We start from the raw sequence: 18260 nt of genomic DNA on the forward strand, positions 1-18260 counted from the left end.
ACTCTGTCAATGGGCTCAAGCTGATTTTGCTGCGCCCCCGCCTACCGGAAAATTTAAATGGAGTTCCGCGCCATTTTACGCATCGGCGAGCAGGCCCCGCCCACCCGCTCGTCGACGGGAAAATCCTGCCCTCTTTCTTTTTATATACCCGTAGAAGCTCTTGCTGTCTGTTTTTATATTTCTTGCCAATTTACTTTCATAATCAATTTTCTCCCTCTTTATTAACTTTTTAGTCATCCACTGCTGGTTCCTAAAAAATTCCCATTCAATTCCCAAATGGCCTACCAAAAACATTATTTTTTGCCTTAGTTTTTGATTGGATACTCTCTTTGACTGCCTTTGTTAACCACGGGCGGTTCATTCTTCTCATCGAGTCCTTCCTTTTGACCGGGATAAATTTTTGCTGAGCTTTATGAAATATCTGCTTAAATGTCTGCCACTGCTCATCCACTGACCTTCCCCTTAGTCTATTTTTCCAGCCCACTTTAGACAACTCTTTATTCATACCTCTGTAATTGCCCTTATTTAAGTTGAGGACACTGGTTTGAGACCCAAGTTGCTCGCCCTCAAACTGAATTATAAATTCTACCATGTTGTGATCGCTATCCCCTAGAAGAGCCTTAACTACAATACCTCATATTACTCCCACCTCATTGCGCATTACTATATCTAAAATAGCCTGTTCCCGGGTAGGTTCTGCAATGTATTGCCCTAAGAAAAAACCCCTGATGTACTCTACAAATTCGTCTTCCATGTTACCCCTGGCAATCTGATTTGTCCAGTCAATATGCAGATTAAAATCACCTATTACAATTGTAGCGCCCTTCTTTCACACCTCCACTATTTCCCAATTTATACTTTGTCCTACAGAAGCAAGTGTCATATGAATGCATCAAGAATTTCTCCTCTGATTGGGCAGGAATTTACTGTGGTTTTTGGGACACTGACGTCAGGACCAAACGGAGGTCCCGAGCTCGCACTTGCCAGCACTGACACCGGCTTGGCACACAGGCGGCCTCCTAATTGGCCAACTCCTTACTTGCCGTCCTATTAAGGGCTCCCAGTGCTGCAGTTCCTTTCACAGGGCTGTCAGCTGAAAGCCTCGCAAGCCCCATCAGGAGAGATGGGTGCTGCTTAGGCCAAGAAGGACATCTCCCAGAGACGTCCTCAGGGGGGTAAACTTGTTAATAGATCAAAGGGGAGGAAGGGGATAGATGCCTCAGAATAGAGGAGAAACCCCTCCAGATGCACCATTTGGGCTGTGGGAGTGGCCTTTCACCCCTCTGGCTCTTATTGTCACCGGTCTGCCAAAGGAATGTTGCCTCCATTGAGCTGGAGGCCTCCACACATGACAGGGAGCCACTCCGCCACCAGCTATATGCCATGACAGCCACAAAATCACCCCCAATTGGGGCCATAGCTGGTTAAGCTGCCTGCCTTCCTCCATGCAGTGGGTAGGTGATCCTCATCCCAAGCCACCCTCGGAAAACATCCCTGCCTCCACTCCCGCCATCACAGAGCTGGGAAAATTCAGCCCATTATTACTGCTTGCCGCAAAAATTAAGACTATTTTTCTACAAATTTAACAAAGTAGATTACTCAACTAGCTAAGGACTGTGTTCCATGTGCAGGAGTCCTGTTGCTGTTACATCGAGAGGGGAAGTATGGCACGCCATCCACTCCAAGTCACACACCACCTTTGATTTGAACATGTCTCTCATTCCTTCATTGTCATTGGTGAATAGCCTGCAATTCTACCTCGTGCCAGTGGGGGCACCATCACCATTAGGATTGCAATGGTTCAAAGAGAAGGCCCCCCACCACTTTGTCAGGACAAGTAGGGACAATTAATCTGGCCTTCCCTGTATCTTGAGGCTATTGGCTTAAAAGCTCCTTCTCAAACAATCATCAACCACAATAAGTAAAAGGTTCTGTTTTCATGAAGTGGTTAGTGTACAATTTTTGTTTCTAACAAGTCCAAAGTGCAACTACATGGATCCTATTTAAAGGCAGCCTGGCGTGTGTCATTTACAAATCACATCATCCATGACAATGGCCCACCACTTTCTACAGAATCAACATTCCTTCATGAAAATGATGTCCGCCAAAGTCAGCTTGCCTCCAGGTTTCAATCTCAAAGTAACAAAGCATTGTATAATCGCGACGCCGATTTTTAAAACTCTGTTGCTTAAATGTAGTTTGAAAGAAGCAAACGTCATGAAGCGAGTTCTCCCTAAAAAGGGAGTGACGGGCAGAGTCTGAGCTGCCCTATCGCAGAACAGCAAACCCCTTGCCCCAGGGAACCTGCATAAACCCCTAGTCCTCAATAATTCCCCATGAATACTGTACATCATCCCTCCTGTCCCTTGACGTTCTGCTGAACAGACTGAGCCAACAGTCAGTCAGACACCAGTGAGATAGCACTCTCTTCTTCCCTCCCTATTTCTCTGTTGATGCAGCTGCATTAGTCTCCAGCAGTAACATAGCAAAATGACCCATTTCATTGGAATGTGGGGAATATGAATGCTGGAACAGGAGGGGTGTGGATTCCGTCTCGATCAGCTCTTGAAACGCGATCCCACTTCTAAATGACCAAGGAAACAGACAACCAAGTGCATTTCCACTAAGGAAGACTAATATGTAAATGTTGAGTTGAAACTCTTGTTATAGTAAGTGGGCAGTGTCTGGAAGATTATTGCAAAATGCTATTGTTGCTGCCCTCACTGTTACTGTACGTGGTGAACGGCTCCTCGCTGTCACCGACTCGAGGAGATCTGTACACCTCCCTCCTGAACATCCAGGGAGAAATTGCCGTGGAAAAGGTGCTTTTGCAAAATTTACAGACTTACATTGAAAACGAGATCTACAGAATGGATGACCTGAAACGGTAAGATTTTAATTCGCTCGGAATTAAATCCATTTTTTTAAAAAACAAGAGCTTTAGCAGTCTCATTGAGGAATAGTGAACATTGTCCTGAAAATGTCGTTTATACATTTTTATTTCAACATTTTTATTAATATTTCCCTCGCCTTTCAATTAGTTAGCTCAACTTAGTTGAGTTTATTTTTTTCAGCCTAGTTAGGCAGCTGCATTTTATTATGTCACATTTACAATAATAGCTATTCTCTGAGACCAAATTTGCATTAGAAAGAGCTCACAGCCACAGGATACTTCTTTAAGATAAGTGACATAGTCCTGTGCAATTAAAGCTGGCAAAATATACTGGGCTCAATTTTAATCCATTCAAAACTCATTCGCTTACCCAGGGTTAAAATCATATGTAGCCTTGGTGCAGGATTTCTCCCCGAGATTAAAACATTTAAGTGCAGCTTTTTGATTTACTGTCTTGACATTTACAAAACAGGATACAATGTTACAATTCTATCCATATTTCAGAGCACAGGACTGTCAGATATGATGTGAGGTCTTGGCAAATTACTCAGACTGTAAATATTTGTGACTTAGTCAGCTCTGGTGTTGATTTATTTATGTTCTAGCCAAAGATTTAATTCATTCTGGACTATTTACTTTCAATAAACTCAGCTTGATTTATTTTTCCTTCGATTTCCGTAGTTAAACAAACTAATAGGTATCAATGAGCATCTAAACTCATTCTTAAAGTAATGTTAATTTGATTTCATTTGAAGTGTAATCAGAGTTGAATCAACCTTCAATTTCCTTAGACGGACTTGTGTTTCAGGACACAGGTTGTTTTTAATAGTAACACATCTTTTATTGTCAATGGGCACTTCAAGTTACGTGTATTTGAATAGTGACACTTATCTTGCATTTATATACCACTTTTCATGACCTCAGGATGCCCTGAAGCATTTGATAGTCAATTACATATTTTTGAAGAGTAGTCACAATCACTGTTGTAATGTGGGAAACATAGCTGCCATTTTCACACAGCAAGCTCCCACAAACAGCAGTTTGTTATTGATCAGATAATCTGTTACAGTGATTTTGGTTGGCGAATAAATCTTGGCCAGGATATCAGGGGAATTCCCCCGAAATCCTGGCCAGATCTTTCTGCTCTTACTCATATATGGGATCTTTCACATCCACCTGAGAGGGAAGATATGGGCAAACAGGAGGAGTCCTTGGTTTGATATCTCATTCAAAAGACAGTATCTCCGGCAGTGCAGAACATCCTCAGTGCTGTACTAGATTGACAATCTGAATTTTGTGCTCGGGTCTCTGGAGTGGGACTTAAACCCACAACCTTCTGACTCAAAGGTAAGAGTGTTACCAACTAACACTTATGGATGCTGATTGATGCCACCAGTTATGTGTGCTGTAATGCTGAATTAACTGTATGCACACGATATTCCAATTTATATCTTATTCCAATTTAGAGAGATCGACATTGAGTAGCATTAAAAACTCCTTGTGATGGGGGCAGGGTTTGGAGTAGGTGACGTCTTTATGATACTTAGGTACTGTTGCGATGTGAATGATGATGTGTGCCAGGCAGATCAAATCCACGAGGGAAACTTGATCATGCTATCATGATGGTTTTGCAATTTGTATTTATTTTGAGATGCGTGCCCTGAATTCAGAAGTAATGAATCCACCAAGACTCTACAGATTTTTAAAAAGCAAAATTAAAATATTTATTAACAAAATAAAAGATTTCAAACACATACATAGGTCTACAAATTACTACTGTAATAACTCCTAAAATCCCTAATTAGCCTGGCTTCCAGTTACACCCCTGTTAAGGCAGCAGTTTAAAAAAATAGATTTTAAAAAGATCCAGCAAGTCAACACAATACCCTGGACAGTGGAATTCAAAGTGGCTCTTCCCAGCTTTGGTTTCTGTAGACAGCAGACTTAATGCAAAAATACCAGAGGCTCCTTACACCTCTGTTAGATCTTACAATGCCTTCCCTGACACATAGCCTCATTCTCCTTTATACATGTTTCTCCCTTTTAATGTGTAAATTCCATTGCCCATATGTCTTTGGAGCTTTACCTTTCTCATAATATAAATCTTTTCATGTTGCCTCTATATATTTTCAATAGCCCTTGAGAAAAATAAACACATTCCTCAGCTTATAAAAACAAAAAACTGCAGATGCTGGAAATCCAAAACAAAAACAGAAATACCTGGAAAAACTCAGCAGGTCTGGCAGCATCGGCGGAGAAGAACAAAGTTGACGTTTCGAGTCCTCATGACCCTTCAACAGAACTAAGTAAAAATAGGAGAGGGGTGAAGTATAAGCTGGTTTAAGGTTGTGGGGGGGTGGGGGTGGGGTGTTGGGGGTAGAAGGGGGAGACATTCCTCCGCTTGCTTGTCTGGGTGTTTGTAAACAGATGGAGAGCCCTTTGAAAACTAAATCTCCCTTCATCTATCTACAAATGCAAATTCCCTTTATACCTTACGTGCTAAGACTCCAACCATGTTTACTCATTAGCATATTAGAGACTCTTCTGCACCTTATTTCTTTTGATACTTCAACTTGCAGCCTGCTTGGCTACAAGATGTAATTAAATCACACACACAGACAAAACAACACAACCCCATAAACCTACATTACACTAAAGCAGGAAAATATTATGAAAATTATTATACCTCATGACAATACTTTAATTTTGCAGGTGTCAATTGTTGTCTAGACTGGTTTGCTTTATTCCTAGCCTCTGACCTCCTCTCATAGCCACAGTATTTATATGGCTAGTCCAGTTCAGTTTCTGGTCAATGATAACCCCCAGGATGTTGATAGTGGGGGATTCAGTGATGGTAATGCCATTGAATGTTAAGGGGCGATGGTTTTCTCTTGTTGGAGATGGTCATTGCCTGGCACTTGTGTGGAGTGAACGTTACTTGCCATTTGTCAGCCCAAGCCTGAATATTTTTCAGGTCTTGCTGCATTTGGGCATGGACTGCTTCAGTACCTGAGCAGTCGCAAATGGTGCTGAAGATTGTGCAATCCCCACTTCTGACCATATGATGGAAGGAAGGTCATTGATGAAACAGTTGAAGATGGTTGGACCTAGTTTAACACTGGAGATACTGAACCTTGCCAGAGATGGTGATGCGCATTAACTTAACTATATAGGCACTCTCAGTACCCCTTAATATATTAAATATAGCTGATGGTAAGATACTGATTGCTGCCAACTATTTTGTATAGACTTGTAGAAGAGTCTTTTTCACATCACTGCACCATTTAAGTGGCACTTGTTGTGCTGCCTGAATACTTTAAACCCACGTCAAAATATCTTCAATGGAGAGCTGAAGATTTCCTTCAATTCAGATCAGAGAAGGACAAGTTATTGTATTTATTTACTGCATACATATTTAGGGATGGATATAAACTAATTAATGGATCAATGCATAGCACACTTGGAAAATGTTCTTCTGCCAAATAAATGTGCTCCCAATCAACAATTTTAAAGGATATAGCATAACAATGGGCAACCAAGAGACACTGATGCAGGTATCTTCACAGGTAGTACGTTTAGTATGGTATGATCATTCTGGTCAACACAGGCTCTCCTTCATTCAACTATGTCTTTGGGATTTACCAGCTTTCAGGCTGGTTGGTTAACTAATTTAGGCAGGAGCAGATTTGGTTCCAGTTTTACTGATTTGGCTAATAAAATCTCTTGTGTTCCAGTCTCTTTATCTACATAATACAGGCAATTCCCTCAGCTAACATTACATCACCAGTCCAAGCTCTATGTGGAAAGTAATAAACCATTGCTCTGAAAAAGTCAGGAAATAGCCTCTAAGTGAGTTCAAAACATCCAAATCTAAATGTTAAGTCGCCCCTTTCAGATTTTTTGACTGCAATAACTCTGCTCTCTATCTGCCTGATTGGAAAGTAGGTCCTATCATTACCACCAGCAGTCCCAGGAGCACGAGTCCAGCATGTGACCTGGGCTTCGAATCTGCATGGAGACCCCTAGCAAGAGAAGTTTCGGGTTTGACACTGGTGATAGGTTTGGGGAGAGGTGGGATGATTGTGTATTTCTAGGGCCTTTGTTATGAAGGTTATAGTTTCCCTCTGGAATGTAATTTTGCACCCCACCCCCAAACCACCTCCCCCCCCCACCCCGCCCCAACCCCCCCCCATCCACCTCCATGTACTCTTCCACTTTGAATCTGGGGAAATCCTGGAACAATGCTGCTTTCATCCTCTACACATGTCCAACCCTTGAGAATTCTGACACATCATAATGCTCCTGTGAAGTGCCTTGCAATGTTTCGCTACATTCAAGGTGCTATATGTAGTTTATTGAAAATTGCATTGTGCATTTTGTCCACTTGAGGCTACCATACACAAATGTACCAGCAGAGAGAGTCTGCTAGGATGAGATAACAAAGGACCCATGTTTAACACCTCATGTTGTTCTCATTCTAAATGTCTCTGGCTGAATATAAAACTGCTTCGATTCAAAGAACTTGGTACTATATAAAAATAAGTTGTTGTTATCTGTTTAATAAATTGGATTCCTTGTAGTCTTGTGTTGCACATCAGTCTGCAAAGCCCTTTGCCAATATTGTGACAAATATTTAGCTCATGGTTCATATTAATATTTTAGTGTTAATGTTTAGTTTTGAGAAGATTAGAGTTTAATTGTGGAAAATGGGATAAATGCAACTAAAGTAGCTTGGAGTCTATTACACTTAAAAGCTTGGAGCCATGCTGACTTAAGGGGTTAACAGCTAGAAAGGTAAGATCATAAACAGCAGGTGGCTTACTTTGCTGGAGAGCTGGTGACACGGTATCTACATTGCTTCCAAAGAAGGGCAGTCCAGAGAGTTGTTCTGTTTTGGGAGTTAGAATTAAATTAGTTTAAAAACATTCAGTGAACCCTTAAATACTACATTGTCATCAATTTGGGTAGAGCTGAAGCAGGTTATCTGGTTTTAATTTATCCAAGTGCTCTGTAGCAGTGGAAGAAGGAATGCTGAAAGGGCGCTGCTGTTAGCATGTTCCAGGTAGTTAGGGCTTGAAGAAGCCCTGGTAGCTATTCAGTGCAGTTAGAGCTCAAGAGAAGTCTTGGGGAGCTGGCAAGGTGGCAGAAGGTCACTGGTTCTGTGCTAGGGAGGGTTAGGGCTCAGGAGAAGCCCTGGGAGCCATTTATACCTCGGTGCAGCTGGGAGCATGGAGTTTGGAGAAACCCAGGGGCCGTGCCAGTTTAGTGAAGCTAACGGTCTATGAAAGAGTTGGAAGCGTGCTGGTAATTAGAGGTGGGAATGCAGCTTTGTGAATCCATGGAATGCAGTCTCATGAGAGGAGATTGAACCCTTGGGAAGTGGGCAGTCGTTGAGGCAGTCTGAGTCGGAGGATCTTCTGGAGGAATTCAGAGGATAGATCTTTGAAAGTGAAGAGCTGAAATCCTTCATAACGGAGACAGAGAGTTTTAACAAGACTTTGTCACTGACAACTGGGTGGGTTGCTGAGAATGCTGTGGGATTTGTCTTGGTCATATCTGTTATTTAATGCGCAGTGTGGTGTGTTCAACCACAGTTTGCTTGTTAACCTATATTGAGCTCCTGTTAATTCTGAATGTTAGAGTATAAGGTAGATTTTGTTGATTGTTTTACTTTTCTTACTTTGTATGGTAAAGTTTGTTTTGTTTGTTTAAAACCATGGAATCTTGTAGCTTTATTCTGCTAGTGGGTAACTGGGATTTCAAACTTTATCAACTTTAAACAAAGTGTTACTTGCCCCTAACCAGATTTTAACAAATATCTTTCTCTAGAGATTATTACTATATTTTTAAACAGTATTTTCACCCATATTTCTGGGTCATCGGTGGTGTTCACCAGAGCTCAATTCTTGCCCCTCTCCTAATCCAATATGCATTATTTACATGTTATTGATTAGCAACATCATCTGCAATTGTAGATAAACTTTCACTTTTATTTGGATGGAATTCAATTCTACTTCTCTGTTGCTACCATCGACTCCAAGATTGTTGCTATACTTTCTGAATGCTTGTCAGGATTCAAATCATGGATCAGCTGAAATTTCCTTCAGCTCCAAATTGACATCAAACAAAACCCTCTTCTTGGTTTCCATTAGTATCTGATTCCATTTCATTAACCTTTCAGATTGCTCTCCGATTGAATTTCAATGCTCTGTTCCACCCCGAGCTAAGTTTTTCACCTTTTACCAGGTCTGATGCTGTGTTATTGCTGACCTACAGCCAACCTCTCGCCTTCTGCTGCTGAAATCCAAACTCATGCCTTCATCATCTAGAGGATTCCATTCATAAATACTCTTCCCTTATGAACCCTGTGCCAATGCCCTCCCCAGCACAAAGTGATTCAAACCAATCACTCCCTTCCATGTCAAGCTCCACTAGCGCTGTGTCCTAGGTGATTAAGATCCATGACCTCATCTTTCACAAAGCCCTTTCACATTGCTCAATATTTTCCAGTCATATATCCTTGTCTACATTTTCTCCCACTCTGTCTCTGGATTGCTGCTTCTCCCGCTGTTTCAACTCCAATATAACACACAGGCCAATCATTCAATCACTGCACTTTGGAATTCTCTTCCAGCAACATGGTCAGCCTACTATCTTCCTCTGTCTCCCAAAGCCTCCTAAAATCCCAACTCAACTGTGCCTTCAGTCTTACCTATCCTGATGAATTTCCTAATTCTCCTACAAAGTGTTTATCTATCTGAATTGTAAAATGCTCCAAAACACTTTTTACTGGAGGCATGTTATAGAAATACATGAAATTGTTCTTTTTGGTAATATGTTGCATTGTGGCTTTGTCCAAGATTTCATTACTATTGCTTAGGTTGTTCTAGAAATGCTATCCAACTGATTTTCAACAAAAGGGGGTAAACCAATTAGTTCCTTATCTTTCAAATTATTTTGTTTCTCCTGTTCTAGGTCTTAATTTTTTTGCATTGCAGATTTTATGAAAAAGTAAAGGCACTGCACAGCAATGTTTATCAGGAACCTGTGAAAGCAATATCAAACCCTTTGTTTGCTTACACCCTTATAAAGAGGTTGCAAATTGACTGGCAAAATATTGTACATAGCAATGAAGCCATCGAGAATATCCAAGGTAAATGCTTAGGCTTAAATATTAATATTTTTTAATCTCATCAGTAAAGTTATTATAATTGTACAACTATAATATTAAATATAGTATGGTAAAAGTATAATTGAATTAATTCACTTCTGCAATTACAAAAATTATTTTCAGTGCTTTCATTTCTGGCTACTATTATCCATTGCATTACACCCAGACATTAGCACATTGCTATGCCTTTGGCTATTACTTCGAATCTCTGTGGGTTTGACCATTTCTGGTTTTCATGCTACATGAACTGGCATCTCCTGTAGTTGCACACCTAGAACCAGATTGCTACTCAGTCATACCACAGACCAAGCAGTGAAGGTGAAAAATCATTACTGGCTAGTTATTTCTTTTTTAATTTTAAAACATCACTGCTTTTAATATATGGTGACAATACACCAGTGTGATACAATAAGCCAATTCAATTCCTTCTTTAAATTTAGCTTTGTGTTGTGGATAATCCTGGCAAAGCAATATTTATTGCCCATTACCAATTATCTGGAAGGCACTAAGAGCCAACCACTTGTCGACTAGACTGGGTAGGGGTGGCAGGTTCCCATTCCAGGAGGGCAATAGTTAACCAGTTGGATTTTTACAAAAATATGGCAGCTCTGCGGTCTCTTTTCCGATTCCAATCCATAACTTGTTTTGGTGGGATTTAAGCTCATGATCTCTAGGTTGCCAGTACTAAAACCACTAGGGTACCATACCAAAATCACCACTACCAGCAGCAAATTGTGCTCATGTTCATTGACCAAGAACATACTGCTCTATTCTAGAGTATTATTGTCTATTTGTGGCCAGAACCAGTAAGTTCAGTAAGTTGAGATCAATATAGCACTATGGAATTTTACAGCACATAAGGAGTCCATTCAGCTCCTCAAGTTCTGTGCTAGCTAATTGCTAGAGAAATCTAAATTAAATCCCACTGCCCTTTTACCACAGCCTTGTATCTGCTTCAAATATTTATCTGCCCCTCACTTAAAATATGCAGTGGTACCTGTCTCAATTGTTGCTTGTGATAAATAATCCTATTTTACCTTCTCAATCTCTTGCTGACAATCTTATATTGATGGACACTGGTCACTGGCTCTTCGATAAGAGCCTTTTCACCCTGTTAAAAACCCTTTACAATTTAAAGAAACCTATTGTTAGGTCTCCACTTAGCCTTCTCTGCTCCAGTTGAAAATGTCCCAATAACTCAAGTCTTGCCGCATAATTATAGTTTCTCACGTCAGGTATCTGAACAGGAAAGGTTAACAGTATCAACAAGCATTTTATATTAAATAATTCAATGTACTAAATCTTCAGCAAGTACACAGAGCACATTGTTAGAGGATATGTAATTAGTGGAATTATACATATGATCAGGATTCCTTGCAATGATTGTCTATAAAAATTAAATGCACGGGAATCCAAAATAAATCTTCACTACTGAAAGACAACAGCACATACAGAAAATCTATCAATATGTTTGCATACTAATGGTGCAAATGGTATCACTCCCAATGCAATGAGGTATGTACCTCATCAAAGAGGTCTGCAGAACATAACTATTCATAATATGAATTAGATAAATGCTTGAAGGGGAAAAAATGCAGGGTTACAGGGAAAGGAAAGTAGCTTTAGTGCAATAATACAAACATACATACATATATTTATATATACATTGGGCCAGATTTTAACTGACTCAAAATCCATTCAATTACACAGAGTTATAATCAGGCCAATTAAGTCTGTCGCTCTTACTTCCCAAGTTGTGACTGACAGACAGTTTCCACTATTTCTTTTATATATCAGCAAGTGGAATTCAGGTTCAAGATTCAGTTTTCTTCTGCTACGTACATTACATGGCAAGTGTGGGTACATGGCATGAGTACAATCTCAAATCACCAACACTGAGCCAACAAAATACAGTGCAGCCCTTTTAAAGTAAAACAGCTTGCTAACCACACAAACGATTTTTTTCACTCCTGAGTGTTACTGACTGACACTTTGATTGAGTGCAGAAAGCAATGAGTTCATGAACTCAAGTTGCAATTGCAATGTTTAATACCGATGCAGCAATTTATAATGAAAACAAGGTGCTAACTCTTGAGGGTGTTATTTAATGTGTACTAGGCCACCCCAATGATTCAGCAAGTAAGGGCAATGCCAAATCTAGAATTGATCTGCACAAACCAGGAGGTTTGATGTTCTGTCTCCTGTTCTGTTGGCTGATCTCAACTGCAGCATGGTTGGGACAGCCATACCTATTGCCTACTTAGTGAAAAACTGCACTTAGGTGTCAATATGTGGGGATAAAATGGCACAAAAAATCCTTATTATTAACGGAACAACTAAATTATGGAACAAAAATGCATTAAAATGAATTAATGAATCAATGTTCTACAGAAGATAGCACTGTAGATTAAAATTTGTCAATTTGATGATTTTACACTGGTTGCTGCCTATCACGTGACAGAATCTGTTTCATTACTTTCAATGCTTGTGGTTTAGTGCAGCCAGCCTAAAAATTTGGTTTAACTCTCTTTACTGTCTGCATAGTGATAAATACTGCATATTTTCACCATCTGCGGAATGTGACAAGTGTAAAATGTAAATCCTGTGGACAAAGATCTCCAATAAGGTGAACTGACACTGCTTCCAACACTGCATTTAGCGCTAAAGGATGGTTATGAGAAAGTCGAGGCAAAACTCCCAAAAGCTGAGGACCTAGAGGGAGCTGCCAAAGGTTTGATGAGGCTGCAGGATGTGTACGCCCTAAGCACAAAGGGATTAGTCAAAGGGGAGTTTCTACAGGTGGCTGGAGACGATGTTTCCATTCTCTACAGGCCAACTCTGTCCAGTACCCTTTCAGCAGATGACTGTTTTCAAATTGGAAAGGTATGTAAACATAGGCGAAAAGAAGTTGATTTTCTTTTTAAAAATTCTGAGCTTTGTGGAAATTATGTGAGTTCCTCCTTTCTGTTGAGTATATTTAAAAGGCGCTGGTGCCTCTTTGGAATGAGACTCTCTGACATTCATTTATTGTTACCGTGGATACCTTAGCCAAATTTTAGACCAGCTGAGCATGCTGGTTTTTCACATTTGCCTATTCCACATGCATGCATTAATTAACCAAACTAAGGATTGTGCCAGTTGTTTACACATTTTCTACAGGTATTTAAGGTGTGATTGTACAGTTGCCATTGACTTGTGAGCAATAGCACATCTTATAATGCATGAGATCATTTTGATCAGCAGGAATGAAAATATAAATATTTTGAGAACTAATGTGTATTCTTCTTCAGGTCTCTGGTGATTATTTGCCAAACCACAGCAAAGTGCTCTGACTTTTTTTACTGCAGGCAGAGCAAGGAGTCAGGCCCTAAGTCTACCTCAGCCAGGAATGGGGATTGAATCTCATGTTGTTGGCATTAACCTGCGCTATGCAGTAACTATTTAGCCAACTGAGCTAACCAGTCCCCCATTGTGTTATTATTACCCATGAAAGTGGGATATTCTAAAATCTAGATCAGGAGAAAGTTTTCTCCTCCTTCCCTCCCGCATAATTCAGCTGGTTCTGCTTCAACGCTTTCATTCAAGCGCAACAAAGAGAAAGCTGATTCCTAAAACCATTTTTGAATTTTGTTTTCAGTCATGTTGAGAGACATGAGGCTAGATTTTCAACCTGTCTAAAGTAATGGAAATGAAAATTGGCTGGTTTCTTTAGCAACCAACTCATTCAAAATACCAGCTTTACGCCCAATTGGCAAGTTAATAAACCTACTCCAGGATTTTGCAGTTATAGATACTTGGGCATAAATTCACCTCAGGTGATAGCATTGATGTCAATGGAAAATTGGGCAAGTTCAACCGGGTACTAATTCCCGATCACACATTTTGCATTGCCATTAAGGTGAATTCATATCTCACTATTTTTTTCCTTGAAGAATTTAATGTTTTTATCCATCTATTCTGTTTCATCAAACCAACATGATTTGCTACACAGTTTTGCATAAAATATTCCAGCAGGTGGTGAAAATGATGCGTTTTGACTGGATTTGAGTCAATTGAGTTCAATGTTCTTGAACTGAATGGTTTCCAGTGTATCTCGGTAACAAACTCACTTTCTTAGTTCTTACTAGACAAAGTGATTTCCAATTTACCAACATCAAATTAATGGCTTGTTTTCCGTTGTCAATCCATCTGTTCCTAATCACAGACTTGGGGATTGTTTTGTGTGTGTGTGTCCGAGGCTCAGTTTAGTTGCACATTTAGTTGCATAAACGCCTTGTTCATAAAAAAAAGATAGAATTATATATTTTTTTGCTTAATTAGACCTTCACTTGATTAATCAGAGAATCGTTTCCTTTAGTACGCCCTCAACAAAACAAAGGTACATGAAATCTGAATCAGAAATCCAAGAAAATCCCAAATTGGGATCACATCCAAATCAAAAAGCTTTCTGATTAGATAAAGGAGCTCTGAACTTTGCAATAAATCAGGACCTTTTTTTTATTAAAATAAGTGCTTGCAGCAGAGTCATGTATTTACTCCTGCTACCAGTGTTGATTAGGTTCGAAGTAGCCTGAATATGGCTCAGCATCGCCTGGATCTGGAGAATAGAGAAAGAAACATTTTTGAGAAATTAGATTTCTTTGCTTTTGCTTCTCGCTAGCTGGTTCAATGTAACTACGGAGATGATAAATCTCTCCACTGAGGGGTTGTTCATCATTCCTAGTTTATATTACATTACTTTCATGTTCACAGCAAGTGTCTTGATTCCTCCCCCTCTTCTCACGAACTAACATGTTTTACCAGAATCCCTGATGTCACACCCCACATTTTCTCATTCTTACATCAAAAGGTAGTAAAATTCCACAAACATATTGCATAATACTGAAGAAGTAACATTGTTGTGATTAACAGAGAATGTAAAATAGCAGCAGCTTGTCCAGAGCCCATGAGTAAACTGGGTTCGCACTTATTAGAATGTTATCTGAGTATCCTTCGGCAGAACTATTGGGTAACTGGGTTACAGTGAGAGAACAGGCCTGACCCACTTCTTTGTTCTTTAAATATGCGTAAAGGCAGGAACAATTATTTGGGTTTGATTTTTATCCTCGCCAGGGCCTGGATCAGAGATGGACGGGCATAAAAATAGCAACACTGACTGATGTGCCAGATCCCCCAGCTTCATCCCGGCCATGCCATTTTTGCAGAGGGAGGATTGGGATTGGCAGGGCTACCCGCCCACATGCAGTAGGCAGCTGGCATGACTGATTGAGAGCCTATTGAAGCTGATTAAAGGAAGCCAACTGGAATTCTCCAGTTGGCTTCCAGTTCCCTGCAGGTGGCAGAGGCCAGTTTAACTGTCCGGAGGTGGCCTCTTAGTGGCAGAGTCAGTGGCCAGTGCTCCAGGCACACTGTAGGTGAGCTCCGCCTCCATTCCCCCACCCACCCCCAAACAGTGTCCTGGCCACAAGATTCATTTTTTACTTAAGTTTTAAAAAATTTTGGAGGGAGGGACCTCCATTTTAAAACACCCCCACCTTTAGTTACCCTCTACTGCAGCCCTCTACTCCTTTCAAGCTGGAAAGCTTTGATTGGTCCTCCAGCTTCAAGAACCCACTCTAGACCAGCTAAGGGTGGAGAGGCACCCCATCAAAATTGGGGCCGGTGACAGTTCTCCCCTGAGGGTTGTCTTAGGACCCAGAAACAGTCTTACCTCTGTTCCCTGCCCCAGAGGGAAAATCCTGCCCTTGGAACTTACTGTTTATGTGCAATTTGAAATGCAATTGAATTTCACAAAGGCCAACTTAAAAGTGACATTTTTGAATGCCTGTACAAAAAATATATATATATAAAATATACACATATATAGCTTTATATAGAAAGCATTCTTATATAGCCTTATATAAAAAGCATTCTGATATTACTTTACATAACAAGCATATTTAATTGACCATAAAATATTCTTCTATAACTTTACACAACTATATATAAAAACATTCTTATATAACCTCTTACTCATTGGTCATTATGACACCATTTTAACATAGATATTTAAATCCACATTTTACATGTTATGTTCCCAGGTTGCCTATGATATAGGTGACTACTATCACTCAGTTACTTGGCTAGAAGAAGCAGTCACACTTTTCCGACAAAGTATAGGAATTTGGAACACTGAGGACCAGGGAAATCTTGAGGAAGCTCTCGATCATCTCGCCTTTTCCCATTATATGGTAAGCAGTACGTCTTGAAGGTCGAATTTGTTTGATGGGAGAGGACAAATATTGAGAACATACTACCTGACTGCATGTGAAAATTGTTTAAATGATTAGTGCTGGCTCTGCAATACTTTGGTGAGAAGCTTGAACAGAGAAGGTACTGAGTCTGTTGAACCCAATTTGTAACTCAACTTGGACTAGAGCATTTCTGAGTTTTGACTTTCTAGTGGCAACAAATAAAATAGATTGAGATATTGGAAAGTGGTTTGAAGTTTCTCAGAGCACTCATGTTTACTGCAGAAAAGAAACTTCTCATCCCAATGACTTAAAAATGGAAAGCACTTTGGGGCATTCTACTATGTTAAAAATGCTATTTAACTGCAACTTGTTTTTGTTGACTCTTCAAGGATTTGATATCTTTTCAGTTACAGGAATTTGAAATTATACTCCATAGAGCTGAACAAAAAACAAAATCTAAAACTCAATGTGCATGCAGAAAATAAATCTCAACAGGTCGCAGACTGTCACAACCATTGGGCAGGATTTTCCAGCCCCCACACTGGCGGGCATCGTCACAGGCAGGACACGAAAATTTGGAGAGCTGGTAAAGGTCAACGGCTCTCCAAATTTTCCCGTCCCACCCCCAACGATGCCCGCTGGTGGTGGGGCCGGAAAATCCTGCCCAAGGTTTCCACCGGATATAACAGTTATTTCATACACAGAATACTGACAATCCCCACAATCACCATTATGCACCTATCTATAATATATCAAAAACGTTATGCTATTTTATGACACTTCCTATCGTAAGACCTTGCACCCAGTTGCCAGCTTTCTCTATTATAAGTTCTTATCTCTATATTAATAATGGAAGAAGCCCAAAGTGAAGTTGTTGCATTGGGTCAATTGCTGGCTCAAAATCCTGGAACTTTCTCCCTAACAGCAACTGTGGGTGTACCTACACTACATGGACTGCAGCGGTTCAAGAAAGCAGCTCACCACCATCTTCTTAAGGGCAATTAGGGGATGGGCAATAAATGCTGGCCCAGCCAGCGAAGCCCACATCCCGTGAATAAATAGAAAACAAATTGCAATGCATCTTCCTGCCAGTGTTGGCATTGTAGCATCTTGGTTTTGTAGGGTTGGTTAACACCAATTTTTTGAGCACCAAGAGTGCCCTTCCAACTCCAAAATGGAACTCATGGCATGAATGCACGCAAATCACACTGGGCACCATATTGGTGAAGGTGTTAGTGTGCGCAGTGAAAGACTGTCGGATGTATTCTGAGCGGGCAGGTCATGATCCCCGTGCAGATTTGATGCCAGTGGTGCGATTTTGGAACTCTCTCTCTCTTGACCTCACAAAACTATGCACACATTCAACATCAGGAAAGACCCCTTTCCCAAGCAGTGGTATTTGAAGGGATCAACAACTGCTTACTGATTTGTTGCTGGTTGATTTCTCCTGGCTGTTGCTTCAATTCAACAAGAGTTTGATGCTTTCTATAGTTGACTGAAGTTACAAAAGTCTACAGGGAGCGGTGTGGCAGCAACTGAGGACTTTTTGCTGACTTCAAGTTCTGCATAAACCAGTTGCTCCCAGACATGGACGGCTCAATCTTTGTTTGGATGAGGAGGTAGGACCAGAGGTAGGTGGGCCTTCAAGATCCACTGTCGACCATTGCAGAGGTTTGCCTCCATGCAAATTTTGAAGAGTCCGTTTCGGGATGGGGGTGGTGGGTGGTGGTGGGTGGGTGGGGGGTGACGGCTACCTTCCCGCAAGCAGAGGGTTGCTAATTTTTTTTAAAATGTATTCTTTCATGGCATGTGGGCATCACTGGCAAGGCCAGCATTTGTTGCCCATCCCTAATTGCCCTTGAACTGAATGGCTTGCTAGGCAGTTAAGAGTCAACTACATTACTGTGGATTTGGAGTCACATGTAGGCCAGATCAGGTAAGGATGACAGGTTTCCTTCCATAA

The 18260-nt window shown here is 40.6% G+C and overlaps 1 protein-coding gene across 1 annotated transcript in view; it reads left to right on the plus strand.

The window, feature by feature from the left end:
- The first annotated feature begins 2177 nt into the window (after positions 1–2177).
- p4ha3 (prolyl 4-hydroxylase, alpha polypeptide III) overlaps positions 2178–18260 on the plus strand; it is a 77393-nt gene continuing 61310 nt past the window's right edge. Inside the window, exons 1-4 of the mRNA XM_078545201.1 lie at positions 2178–2887; positions 9892–10046; positions 12724–12947; positions 16145–16294. Of these exons, the coding sequence (XP_078401327.1) occupies positions 2703–2887; positions 9892–10046; positions 12724–12947; positions 16145–16294 (714 nt within the window). The 5' untranslated portion in view covers positions 2178–2702. The remainder of the gene's footprint in view (positions 2888–9891; positions 10047–12723; positions 12948–16144; positions 16295–18260) is intronic.

Source organism: Cetorhinus maximus, chromosome 7 (assembly GCF_964194155.1).
Source record: "Cetorhinus maximus chromosome 7, sCetMax3.hap1.1, whole genome shotgun sequence".
NCBI classification, from domain to species: Eukaryota; Metazoa; Chordata; class Chondrichthyes; order Lamniformes; family Cetorhinidae; genus Cetorhinus; species Cetorhinus maximus.